Genomic DNA, 14,203 nt, shown 5'->3' on the forward strand with positions numbered 1-14,203 from the left:
TGACTGCACCGGGCCCCGCTGCCATTACAACACCAGATGCCGGCCCCCAGACCCTGTACAGTAGTTATTAACCCCTTTCAGCAGTCCCCCATTCCCTTTCACAGTAGTTATGCCCAGATATGTGCCCCCTTCACAGTAGTTATGCCCAGATATGTGCCCCCTTCACAGTAGTTATGCCCACACTGCTTCTAACAGAGGCTCACTAATGGACGCTGAGATTAGATCACCCCATACGAAAGCATTGAATCAATGCTTTCCTATTGGGAAAAATCTGACCCTGGAGGTCATCATGCAGGGTGTGAGGACGTCCAGCGTCAGATACCGGACCAAAGGTCTGTTTTACTCCAGGAAGCCCTCAGGTGGCTGCCAGCGACTAGAGGCCGACTTATTGCTGGAACGTAAACAATGCAGTTTCTCTAGAACATTGCAGCTCGATTTGCAAAAGGGACACTGTACCCAGACCACATCAATGAGCTGAAGTGGTCTGGGTGCCTTTTTTGTCGCTTTAACTTTGAAATCTTATTAAAGATTGTGTAGGGTGTGGCTGGAGGCGGGGCATGGAGGCGGGACAAGGGTGGGGCTTGCAGCAGAACATGGGGGGGCCTGTAAGGGGGCCCTTGATTTATTTTGCCCGGGGGCCCTGAGGGTTCTCAGTCCGCCCCTGGGCCAAATGGTTCTTATCTGCTGACACATTCTATGTTTCTATGTTTCTACTGTGTCACAGTGGTGACATCACTGTGGTCTTTTTTTTAATAGCTTTGACATCAGTGTTATCCCATTTCTGTGACAACACTGTGTGTAATAATAACATTATAGTTTATAATGAATGTACTGCATTTGTTTAGTTTTTTTGTTTTGTTTTATTTCATAACTGTAATTACATGACTGTGTGCATTTCAGAAGTGTAAGGATATTAGGTGCAAAGGCTGCAGTTGCACCTAGGGACTGGTGTCTGAGATATCCTAATCATTCCACAGCTGCAAGAGAATACTAATACCATAAAATACAAGTTAAAAAGGACATGCCACCACTCCTGACATAACTGTTTTAGTAAATAATTGTGTCCCACATTAAATTACCATTCTGGAAAAAATTATTCTTATGACTCTCTATTGGGCCATTCCTCTATTATTCTGACTAGAAGTGTGTGCATGAATTGCCAAGTAGGTGTTAGGAATGTGCACAGCCTGACACTGTCCAATCAGTGCTGTCAGTAGCAGACTGTGAAAGGACACGATGTAACACCCATTTGGCAATTCATTCTTAAAGGGCTTCTGTCACCCCACTAAAGTCATATTTTTTTTTTGGAATAGTTAAATTCCTTATACTGCGATATATGAAAATATAATGGTCTTACTTACTTTGCTTCAGCAGTTTCTTATAAAAACGAACTTTTATAATATGTAAATTAGGTCTCTACCAGCAAGTAGGGCGTCTACTTGCTGGTAGCCACCGCAAAAAACCGCCCCCTCGTCGTGTTGATTGACAGGGCCAGCGAGCGCTCTGCTCCTCTGGCCGGCCCTGTCAGCATTTCAAAAATCGCGCGCCTGTGTTCATTTGCGCAGGCGCTCTGAGATGAGGAGGCTCGCCTCCTCAGCCACCCCTCAGTGCGCCTGCACCGATGACGTCTTCTCTTTCGGTGATGTCATCGGCGCAGGCGCACTGAGGGAGTTCTGAGGAGGCGAGCCTCCTCATCTCAGAGCACCTGCGCCGAATCAACACAGGCGCGCAATTTTTGAAGTGCTGACAGGGCCGGCCGGAGGAGGAGATCGCGGCTGGCCCTGTCAATCAACACGACGAGGGGGCGGTTTTTTGCGGCGGCTACCAGCAAGTAGACGCCCTACTTGCTGGTAGAGACCTAATTTACATATTATAAAAGTTCCTTTTTATAAGAAACTGCTGAAGCAAAGTAAGTAAGACCATTATATTTTCATATATCGCAGTATAAGGAATTTAACTATTCCAAAAAAAAATATGACTTTAGTGGGGTGACAGAAGCCCTTTAATTAAACTCCTAGTAGGAGTACTAACAAAGGAATGAAACATTGAGTTACATGAAAAGATACTATATACACTTGTAATTGTTAGTGCATGGGGAATGCAAGTAGTTTCTTAACACCTGTCAGAACAGGTCACAAGTCATCTCTTAGGTCCCCTATTTTTTTCTAAGGTATTTAGGGCTAAGAAACAGGGGTGCACCTAGCCTTTCTGTTGCCTGAGGCAAAAACTGAAACAGCCAAATGCCAATTTCTTAACCTAACCCCTTAGCCACAATGAAAGCGTTCATTGCCCATGGCCCTTCCGCTGCCCCCCTCTTGCCCCTACCTGGTGCTGCCTGAGGCAAACGCCTCACCTGGCCTCATTGGTGGTGCACCCCTGCTAAGAAAAATCATCTAATTATTTAATAATAATGTCCGTTAATGCAGATACTGTTCTCCTACTGCCGTTTCTGTCCTATTTGCAGGTCCGTTCCTCTATACCGGTACATCGGATCTGTGCGGTAGAACGGGTAGATGAAAATGCATTTCAGCAGACCAACATGATGCAGATCATTACACAAGATAGTGAAGCACAGGGAGGCCATATCATGTACATACAATGCAAGGTGAGAATCAGGGCTGTATTTTACAAGTCGTATCATTTTTCTAAAATGAACCAAATCTGCGTACACTAGAAGATACCACTTATAGACTTCTGCAGGCTGTAATGTCATGAAATATTATGTATATTTTCTTCTGTCCAAACAGAATGTAAATGAGCTGAATCAGTGGCTCTCTGCACTGCGCAAAGTCAGCTTGTGTAACCAGCGCTTGTTGCCAACCTATCACCCAGGGGCCTATCGCAATGCACACTGGACATGCTGCCTGCAGAACGAACGGACAGGTAATAAGTGTATATACAGAACAGTTTACCATATTGAAATATATTGCACACTTTACAGTTTGGCTGTACTTTGTTATACAGTTTGTGGGTGCAGTCGTACACATTTGGCTGTAACTCTAGGGGACTGGAGTGACCCTCTGGATCCGGATGCAGAGGCCCAGGTCCTATATCGACATCTTCTATCTGTAAAGGACATACTCAGGTCTGCAAATACAGCCTCTCTTCTATTCTAATCAAACATTGTGGTTGCTTTCATGTCAGTGATTGCTCACGCATGGCTTATTCATATGTTTCATGGCTTATTCATATGCTTATTCATATTGTATCTATTCCCCACATAGACCCAATGTGTTTCCACGCGGAGTACTTTCCATGCTGTCTGGGGAACCTTTGATCTGTTGATTCCTTTTTTTCATTAGGAATAAGTATCTGGAGGGAGCAGAACGTGCAGCTGCTGGAAGGCCAGAGTCTATAGGTCACAATGACAAAGTGTTCGAAGGTTCGGGATCATCTCTATATGATATTCATTTTTACTGCAGGATAGTGAAACACAACTAATGTACTGTATCTTTCTTATTTGCATTATTCAGGTTCCACATCATCTTCCCCAGCCAGAAAGCTCCTCTCTGTCTTAGAGGACTTACAGAAAGTACACCAGGCCTTTGAGAGGAAAGAGAGAGACGAGACACCTAATCACAGTCAATGTACCTAGAATACAGTCCATCACAACCTGTGTCTGTATTCAAACCCTTTTTATGGCTCTTCACACTTGGCCAAGTTTTCTCAGATTTTTGTACTTTTTCTTTTTTTTTTGACATTCCCGATAACAAAAATAATAAAAATAAAACCATATGATGCAGATACTTTGTTGAGTTTTGTTTGTGTCCTTTCTCAAGAGAGGAACACAAAGTCATATGTAATTTGCTTCCCTGGCATAAATGGAAGTGTATGTGTTAGCAGTTTTAAGCTCTGTCCCTGTTGGGCAGGTTTTAAATACCATCATTTATCAATGAGTGACCTGCATTTGCCTCAACCCAGTTGTAGTTCTTTCTAGAGATTTAACCATCCATATTTTATCACCTACACTGCCCAGTAAGGTGTAAGCTATATAAATGTTATCATTCCTGTTTGCTCTTACCAAAGCAAAGGCACTCCAGTAATTTTAAGGAAAAATTATGAGGTGCTGCTACTGTGAAAATAGGCAATTCAGTTACAGACTACTTTTAAAGAGTATGTGTCATTTCAATTTCCTTCATAAATTAATAGTACAAGCAATGATAACTAACTTTGTAATATATAAGTGAAAAATGCCTCTTTCCCCACTTATCAGCTCCCACACTGATCATTCACTCTCAATTCACTGCTAAAATCTGTGTTTAGTGGGGTGCATCTCACTGAGTGATCAGGTTACAGCAGCAGCCCATAGAAGTCTATGGAGAAGCGAGGCAGGAAAAGGAGAGGCTGCTGGAGAGAGACAGGGCAGAGAGACAGAGACACTACTGCAGTCTCTAGTAAGTTTCTTCCTCATGTCAGTGGTGCACAGCTACACTACTCAGCACTGCTGTATGATGTGTACCAAGCTGTTACTTCTGCAGAGGTGCTACAGAGAGGTGCTCTTCTAAATGCGTGCTGTGTATGGAAGACATCATAGCAGCTAGTCCCCATCTCTGATGGATCTCAGGGAAACTAACAAGACAGTCTAATCTGGAATAGTAGTACTACAGAACATACCACCGATATTCATTTCACCCTACAAGCCCCAAATCTCTGCAGAGAAGAAAAGCGCAAATGTACCTTTTAGTGAATGGTTGTTCATGAGAAGTTGTGGAAAGAGTAGCAACACCTTATACCAGCTGCGAGACATAGGAGGAAATACCTTGAATTTGTTTGAGCAGAATAGGAAGGGTTGGTAGTGGGGAACGATCATTTGTAAAAATTTCAGGTGACAGTCAAAACTGGCTGTTCTCTATGGGAAGTTTTACCATGTGTGGTTACTGTATTTTGTGATCCAAGTACTCAAGTACTAAAAGTCAATGGCAACTGTCTGCCGCATACAACTCAACTGTATGGCCATAAAAGTGGTGTCAAGGTGTCATACCTGCACATTTTTTTGCAATTCTCTCCAGAATGCGTAGTTTTACTTTGACTATAACTATAGTATGACATTATTGAATTTTGTTCCGGCTTTATGGAGAAAGAATTTTTGTGGAGTTTTATCTGAGGATAAAATTTGAAGAATAAGGTTATAGCAGTAATAAGGTTATACCAGCACAGGCCAGTGTACAACATTAGAGTTTAGGAAAACAGTTAAAGGGATTGTCAACCTTACAAGTGATGGCCTATTCTCAGGATAGGCCAGTGGTGGTGAACCTGTGGCACGGGTGCCAGAATCGGCACTCAGAGCCCTTTCTGTGGGCACCCGCACCCTGGAAAAAGTCTATGGTATACCAATATGCCTTAGTCCAGGCATCCTCAAACTGCGGTCCTCCAGCTGTTGTAAAACTACAACTCCTACAATGCCCTGCTGTAGGCTGATACCTGTAGGCTGTTCGGGCATGCTGGGAGTTGTAGTTTTGCAACAGCTGGAGGGCCACAGTTTGAGGATGCCTGCCTTAGACTTTTCCTGCCATCCATCAGTGCAGGGCGCACTATGAACAGCACAGGCAGCGCACTGAATGTAGGCAGGCTATTATAGCTAAATGATAAAGTACATGGAAGATACAATATATTGGACTGTAGGATTCAGGTTAAATTGCCGTGTTGGCACTTTGCAATAAATATGTGGGTTTTGGGTTGCAGTTTGGGCACTCGTTCTCTAAAAGGTTCGCCATCACTGGTATAGGCTATTACTAGCAGATCGGTTGAGGTTTGACAACCTGTATTCCTGCCAATCCAGCACCAAAGGAAAGTTTGCCCACTTTGTATGTAGTAGACTGAGCCTGTCATTGCTGTGCTGTGCCCATTGACTTCAATTGGAGCAGCGCGGCAGTGATGAGCTCACTACAAAGTGGGGGGAGCTGTCTGCCTGCTTCCAGCGACAAAGCTATTGCCAAACAGCTGATCGGTGGGGGTGCAGAACGTCGGACCCCTGCTGATCTGCCAGTCTGCTTGTGATGGCCTATCTTTGGGATATGCCATCAGTAAATAAAAGGTGGACAACCCCTTTAATCTCACATTCCCTTTTAGCTGTATGGCTGAGATTAAAAGCAATCTGTCACCAGCAAACCTCCCTATCAAAATGTTGGCATGGACACATAGCTGTGAGGCTCCGTTCTTGAGTTATACTTTTTTTCCATATGCAAATTAGACCTTTGGTGCAAACAGGGCATCACCGTTGCTCTTGTGGCACCCAAGCTCCAATAATTTCTGTGTCTAGCCCCTCCATCAATGCTTTGCCACTGTCTAGCCCTGTCAATCAAAGTAGTGAGGATGAGGCTAGCCACAGAAATGAGTGGCGCTTGGCTACAACAACAGCAATGGTAACACCCTCATTGCACCAAAGGCCTAATTTCCATTTCCTAAATACCATGTTTTAATCATGTGAACCACAACTATTTGTCTATGCAGGTAGGGAGGTCACTGGTGACAGATTCTCTTTAGACGCCCAAATACTAAGCCTGAATGCAATTTCAATTTGGACACTTTGAAAAAGATTTATCCTGTGTCAGCAATTTTTCTTCATTTTGTAAGTAACTCTTCTCAATGAGCTGATAAACAATATATTTTGAATCCATTCCCAGTATTTTCTTCTCATTTGCATTATCTATAGTGTTCATATGTTCTCTCTATCTCGAATCCTTACAGCAGCTTTTTGTGCCCAAGAGCTGATCTTCCAATATCCTGTGCTACTAGAAACAGGAAATTGTAACTGTAATTATCTACGTGTCTTGTGGTCACCCAGTTACTCACCTGTATTGGACAGCACCCAAACCCTGCTTTACTCTTCTCCATCCACCCGTCCCTCTTGATTTCTTGATGTATGCCTACAACAGAAGGCCCCGACGTAGTCCATAGGCTTTCGTGGAAAATAAAAAAAATACTGTATGGTATATGTACCAACCTAACGGAGACCAAAAGGACACTCTCTGTGAACGGGGGCCCATGGCTGCGTATGGTATATTCGTCAAGAGCTTTCCCGATGCAATTGCCAAACGTTCACAAAACACTATGTGAACCTAATTCTCCATATATTCCAGTTTGTACCAATGTATTGCTCCGGTCCTGCGATGGCGTCCTGATAAACACAGTGTCACAGACAGATATAGTAGTGTTGAATTCAACAGGGATTTTATTCACATTTGCAAGGACATGCCGAGCGTGGCTAGGATGTGACGGGGGTGAAGTTTGCTCCATGCATGCCATGTTACACCGTATTCATAGAGGTGGCTATGTCGCAGTCTTTTTTTTTTTTTTTTTTTTGGCAGGTAAGGATTTAAAACCCTCATTTTTTATATCAAAAAAACCAAGAAAACGGCCTCCGATCTGCCATCTTCTGGATGATCGTAAACACATCAAAAATGTTGCAGTGATATTGGCAAATAACATTCAATAGAACACATTTACATAGTAACAAATCTGCAAACGTTACTTTCCTTACTACTGCAAGGTAAGGTCATTAACACATGTCAATGAATTCCTGGGTTATTAGGTATGGGAGAACATCTATAAACATGTTAGTATTGCATGTGTCTATACATGTATACATGACATTCTGAATCCCTGTCCTCATGGTTCTCATGGGAGCATAGATTTCAGACTTTGCTCATGTACGTATTGTTACCCCCTGCAGAATAATAGCGCTTGTGGGACAGTTGCTCTGAGGATATTTCAGGGTCATTTTGTAGCCCTTTTTGTCGCAGCCATATACACTGGGTGTCATTTATTAAAGTCATCTGGTGTAAAAATTGCTGCAAAGGGCATTTTTGCAACTATAATAATGCCCATACTACAATATTTAGTAGCAATGACGTTTTCACTCCAAGTATGTTTTTTGTTTTTTTTAGGTGATAAAGTAAATGAAAAACGATGCCAGCCTCAGACAGGTGCATTGATTGCTCTATAAGCACCTAATTTATGACAAGGCGCACACGTCGTCATAAATTAGTCGTATATTACGGCAGTGCGGAGGGAGATTTAGTACTGGCATAAAAAGCTGTCTTAGTAACTGTGTTTTGCTACAGTTTTGATAAATGAGGCCCACTATCTTTACTCTGTCAAACCTTAATACAACTATACCACTGTCCCTATGAGCAAGAACATGGATCTGAATGGATAGAGGAATGTTGTGCCAGAACTATATGGTTACTTGTGCCACCTGTCAGGATGTGGGATAGCAGGGCCATGAGAGGGTTGCATGAAAAGTCATGACTTTTGATTTTTGATCATGACTTCCATACACGACATGGCATGACATACTATATGCACCTTGAAACACACAACACTATGGGGCATAAGTATAGCTCAAGCTTAAAGGGGTTTTCTCACTTCATCAAATAGCATTTATTATGTAGAGAAAGTAAATACAAAACAATACATTAGTAAGTGGCATTATCCATATTGCTTTTTTTGCTGGCTGGATTCATTTTTCCATTATTTATACACTGCTCGTTTCCATGGTTACGACCACCCTGCAATCCAGAAGCAATGGCCGTGCTTGCACACTATAGAAAAAAGCACTAGCCTATATGCGGTCTCACAGTCTTCCCACCAGAGAGGCCGGTGTTTTTCCCTATAGCGTGCAAGCACGACCAGCACTGATGGATTGCAAGGTGGTCGTAACCATGGAAATGAGCATTGCATAATCTGATAGAATAATGAATCCAGACAGCGAAGGAAGCAATATGGATAATAACAATACATTAGTAAGTGCCTTGTATTAACTTCCTCTACATGATAAATGCTATTTGCTGAAGTGAGACAAACCCTTAAACAGCTTGTCCAGACACTTAACGTTTCTAAAATTTACTCAGAATGGTGTAATACTCCACTTAGTGATCCCCCACGGCTCCTGTTCCAACACATCACAAGTCCCCATCAGTCTCTGTATTTTCTGGTCCCGACACGGACCTGTGACCACTGGAGTACAGAAACTTGTGGGAGAAGTGTGGTTAACTATGTTAATTAGTTTCACTCCAGATTGTGACAGATTTGTCGAAATCTTAGACAGAATTTTTACACTTTAAGATCCACTAAATGTATCAAACATCCTGCAACATTTCATCAATTTGGCACAAATTATAGCAACTCGGGCTCCTGCAAAACTGACTTAAAAATTCCCCTCATGATAAATCTCCCTCTTGGTAATTATGTTCCCTTTAGATGTATTTTAAAGGGGTCGTCCCATTAAAAATATTGTACAGTTTTCAAACCAGCACCTGGATCTGAATACTTTTGTAATTGCATGTAATTAAAAATTTTGCATAGCCACTGTGTTATTCAAAAAAATGTATCTCTATAGCGCCACCTGCTGTTTGTTTTTTCTGATTTCTTTGATCTGCTCACCGAGGCCACTCATGCTGCCTCCTGAGCTGTGATAGGGAGAGTTGAGACACGCCCCCTTAGCCACTGTAGAAAAGACACTCCCCTGAGCTGTCAGGTTGATATAAATCTAGCAGAGCAATGAATGGGGAGATCTCTGGATCCATGTGAGGTACAGGGCTGGTTCTGGCCTTGTTAGATAGAGATTGTCATGTACTATATGATGTCATTTTTTACATTCTTCATGGGATAACCCCTTAAAGCAATTAGAAATTATTAAAAGTTTAGAATAAATAACAATTCTGGCTGTTTAGCCAAGAATCGTGCTCTCAACAGTAATTAATGCTCGGAGAATCAGGTACTTATGTACCTGGCCGGTGTCTGCAGATGCCTTCCTGAATTCAGTTCTATGGCTGTCCTCAGGACAGAGATGCAGTTGAATACTGCAGAACAGCACAAGAGGCCACTATATGAAGCAGTGTAAAAATAATGCAGGGATACAGGCGTCTCAGGCTGCAGACTGGAAAGGGCTTGTGGCCTACATCAGAGACGGCGACTTGGAATGGCACATGGGTATTTTATTTTTTTATTATTTCCTTGCCCATTTGGGGAGGATACTACTGGGGCACTATGTGGGTCAGCATGCTGTAGGTAGGGCTGGCTTGGTGCTGTGTCCTGTATTTCGACTTCCATGTCCCCTGCTCCCCATCTTAAGTAGAGGCAAGTGGTGGAGGAGGACAGAATGTAGAGGGACAGCTTCTGGGGCAGTTTCTTGTGCTGAACTGTGGGTTTTGGTTCTGCTGGGATGGTATTTTTTGCTGCACTATAGTATTTCTGACCCCACCTACTTATGTTACTCCACCTTCTATCTACTTGGACCCACCTATAACCTGGGGACACTTTTAGTTTTCTTTCCATTTCCCAGTAATGACACATTCCTTGAGTAAACTGGTCAATTCCACATATTTCCATGTATTCCCACTAAGAGACATTCCATTATTTTATAATTTTTACAAATCTGCTTTCATTATATAAAGTAGCACAGTGTTTTACCACTATGTAGCAATTTCATGAAGAATGATGTCACACAGTAGTTGGTGCTTAAAGGGGTCATCCAACTACCAACCTAAAATCAATTAAGACCTAAAATGTGTTTCAAATTAGTAAAGAAACCCACTCATCTGTTCACCAGTGCTCTAATACAACAGTGCAGCTTGGGGACTCGTCACCACTGAGGCCAGTAAATGGCTGCAGACAGTGCTCATGACCACGGGGACTGGGAGTAGTAGGGACAACTCTGTGATGGAACAGAGCGCTGAATGGGTTGTTTCCTTTTTTATATTCAATGAATTCTGGGGCTTTATTGATTTTAGCTTTAGTGTTGGTCAACCCCTTTAACATGTCGCCTGTAGCATGTACATGACAGGAAAAAGAGAGTCTGCTGAAAAAGAAGAAATTTGTTACCTGACATTTCATGATATGCTTGAAAACCATAATACTTGATGGGCCTTTTACAGAAATGGTAAATGTTGTCCAAATCAACCAGGACATTTAATAGCCTCCATCAAAATTTGACACTTGGAATCTGATGGACATCACCTCCACCACTTCTCAGCAAAAGTTCTCAAATATTCTCCCGAGATTCTACAAGCTTCTAATGCAGCCACGTTGCACTGGCAGATAGGATGTAAACTATCAGTGAAGAATAACCTACTGGCTAATAGAAACCTAGGAGTCATCATACCTGTAATTGTCCAATTTCTACTACAACTAATACAGTGAGACCTCTTTGAGAAGACCATCCCTCTTTCCAGACCAGCTTTCTGTGACAGATTTTCAGTCCTATTATATACTATGCATATTGGCCATCTCCTTTTAGAGGACCGCACAGGTTTCCAAAATATTTTAGCTGGTCTTCTCAAACAGGTTCCACCGTTCATATTACAGAGTACTCTCACAATCTAAGAGTTTCTTTTGACAAGGTTTACCATGAGAGTGCTCTGGCTCTTTTCGGTGCCAATTTTCTGAAAGATAAATTCATTTCCTTCTAGACATACACCTCATTCCATGTAATACATTATCACCCGGTAAGACATTTAAATGATCATCAGAACAAAGTCCATAAGTGAGGAACTTTCTACATATTGTCCAATATACTGCAAGCGGGATTACTTGAGGAGATGGGACTGGAAGGACAGCTGTATAAAATATCCAAGTAAAGGGGGAATAAAAGTTTAGAAGAAAAACTGTGAATAGATGGTTTGTCATGATAGAAACACAATGAAGGAATGCATTACCACAATGACATAATGATAGTAATGCCGACTTTATATAAGGTATGAAGCATTCCGTTTAATATGATGACAATTGCTACATCTTAATTGTAGGTAACCCGTAAAATCCCAGCATACTGGCTTGTAAACATGTCTTACTGCTCACAACTCGGAGCCTGCTTATTTTTAGCATTGCTAAGGAGGATATACCTTCATAATTTTGACCACATAGCCCACGGACTTCACACAACATCTATATTGATCACACAGGTGATGAGAGACGGGAGGCTCTTGGTCTCTTCTTTAAAATGATAGTAAGAGGGAAACATATGACCCTTTAGAGTTTTCTGCCGTTATACAGAGGCCAACGCATTGTATTTCTCACAGCCTATTAAAGAATGTGCCACCATTGACCTGATTCTGTGATACAGAAAGCCATTATGTCTCCCCTACATTCAATAAATTGTCACCACCCAGTGGAACAACGCTCATTTTTTAGTAAAAACATCATGCTCTGTAAATGGATGCTCTGCAGCTGGTGCTGCCTCTGGAGACCAGGATGCTATGAAGAATGATGCCATGCTCCACCTACAATGTTGGTTATCTTGGATTCTCTGCTCTTTAACTACAGCAAAGTGATTTTGCTGGGTTTCCCAGTACTGGCTGAATTACATCCCCTGAAAAAGTTGGAGACAGTAGTTGTTAATGGTACTCAACTGATGCTGTTGGCTCCATATTTATGAAAGGGTCCAGAGCTTTGCTTAATAGGGCAATGCTTTCTCTTCAGTCACTCCCTGCAAAGTAAGTTCAGCTAGAACATTGTCTAAATAGTTAGGATCGGGGTATCCGTGACCTGTAAGGTTGGACCCAAACTCAGTCTTGTGATGAATCTCATTCCACACCACCGTATTGGATTCCCCTGTCGTGCTTGAGGTACCAATAGCAAATATCAGACGCCGATCCCATGCTGCCACCAACAGTCGTAACACCTGGAATATATAGTACCACATGGATGATATTGTACACCAAATTTATTACAACTTATCAAGCATACTTTAGATAAACTATAGCAGGAAAAAATATGGAATTGAGGGATCCTGACAATTTGAAATTTTATCCACCTCTGGTGTATCCTTATTGTTCACCACTAAACAGCTGGATACTTTCCTGCCTAGTCTCACCTACTGGTGATCTAGGTCAACCTTTGACTCATGGGAGTATTTGCCCACTGACACTTAGGTCATTGGATTTATGAAATGTGACGTACCTATATTGTTATATGTACACAGTCCTTAGGGTTAGGGCTGTTACAGTTTTGAAATTTGTATTCTATTGTAATGTTATAAATGTATTTTATATTAATTGCTATTTTACGTCCTACTTATTAAAAGGAGGGGAAAGTCACCCATTGTGTGAGCAGACAGGCAAATGGTGAATTAAAAAATGTCCCCCATATGCGAGGCCCGTCACAATGAATATACTTACCCTGCTCCCCATCTGCCTCTGCCGCTTCTGATCCCCGCACTGCCGCTGCAGCTTCTCCCCGTGCGTGGGGGGGAGGGGGGGAGCAGCCAATGGCAGACGGGGACGGGACAAGCCTCCATAGCATCGCGGGTGACGCCATCCCCGCCTGCCATTGACTGACCCCCACCCCCCCCCCCCCCGACACCGGATGTTTTCATCCACACACGGGGAGAAGCTGCAGCGGCGGTACGGGGACCAGGAGCGGCGCAGGGTAAGTATATTCATTGTGAGGGGCCCGGCATATGGGGGACATTTTTATAATCTTGGATAACCCCTTTAAATTGGGGCCAAGCCTATGGCTGGACTCCTTATCTAGGGCCTGATTCAGACAATGGCATTTTCCGGCCGTGTGCTACACCCGCATAGCACAAGGTCCCAATAAAATACATGATGCAATTCTCCTTCAGTTTTTTTGTGCAAGAAACTTGCAATTTCCATGTGAGACTCATTTGTAGAAATTATTAGGACCAGAAAAAATGGACATCGATCTACGTCTGTGCTATGTGGACAGAAATCAGAACCGCCATCTGGATCCAGCCTACTGAAGTCTACTGCCTATTGAAAATGTGGTAGCTATGTCTTATCTAAATCATGTTCCATCCATGCCTAGATCTGAATCTAGACTGTTGGCAGAATTAAGATGCAAATGCAAATTCATTTTCTGCATTTCTCACCTTCCTTCCTTTGTCATTATCTGGCAAGTAACAGTGACGTGGAAATCCTCGGGCTGTGAACTTCTTCCCTGGGTTCGGATGCTCAGGGCCCTGGAAACCAAAATAATATTTCACAGGATTAAAGAAATCAGTGACCTAATTGACTAAAAAAGTTGGCCCCATAATTTGCAATTAGAAGAGTTGCTCATACCTGCATCCCACTTGGAATATCATACACTATGCGAATAGTCTTATACTCAGGAAATCCAGGAAGCGAGTGAGGAATAACATGAAACTCCATCTTCCCGGGAGGTTGGGTGCCTGTTTTCTCCCCATAAATTGCTTTACATGTGGGACACTGCAAGCTGCCGTCCTGGTAGGAGGAGAAAGTAT

The 14,203-nt window shown here is 42.6% G+C and overlaps 2 protein-coding genes across 3 annotated transcripts in view; one reads left to right on the forward strand and one right to left on the reverse strand.

The window, feature by feature from the left end:
* The window catches only part of RASAL1 (RAS protein activator like 1), a 99,425-nt gene extending 95,683 nt beyond the window's left edge, over positions 1-3,742 (forward strand). For both annotated transcript variants that reach the window (XM_040416663.1, XM_040416660.1), the window contains 5 exons: positions 2,465-2,605; positions 2,748-2,883; positions 2,965-3,085; positions 3,303-3,382; positions 3,474-3,742. In XM_040416663.1, the coding sequence (XP_040272597.1) occupies positions 2,465-2,605; positions 2,748-2,883; positions 2,965-3,085; positions 3,303-3,382; positions 3,474-3,595 (600 nt within the window). In that variant the 3' untranslated portion in view covers positions 3,596-3,742. The remainder of the gene's footprint in view (positions 1-2,464; positions 2,606-2,747; positions 2,884-2,964; positions 3,086-3,302; positions 3,383-3,473) is intronic.
* A 7,853-nt stretch (positions 3,743-11,595) lies between these two features.
* Positions 11,596-14,203, reverse strand: part of DTX1 (deltex E3 ubiquitin ligase 1) — a 74,580-nt gene continuing 71,972 nt past the window's right edge. The window contains exons 7-9 of the mRNA XM_040420267.1: positions 14,022-14,183; positions 13,832-13,921; positions 11,596-12,622 (exon numbers count right to left, since the gene is read on the reverse strand). Of these exons, the coding sequence (XP_040276201.1) occupies positions 12,395-12,622; positions 13,832-13,921; positions 14,022-14,183 (480 nt within the window). The 3' untranslated portion in view covers positions 11,596-12,394. The remainder of the gene's footprint in view (positions 12,623-13,831; positions 13,922-14,021; positions 14,184-14,203) is intronic.

Source organism: Bufo bufo, chromosome 2 (genome assembly GCF_905171765.1).
Source record: "Bufo bufo chromosome 2, aBufBuf1.1, whole genome shotgun sequence".
Taxonomy (NCBI): Eukaryota; Metazoa; Chordata; class Amphibia; order Anura; family Bufonidae; genus Bufo; species Bufo bufo.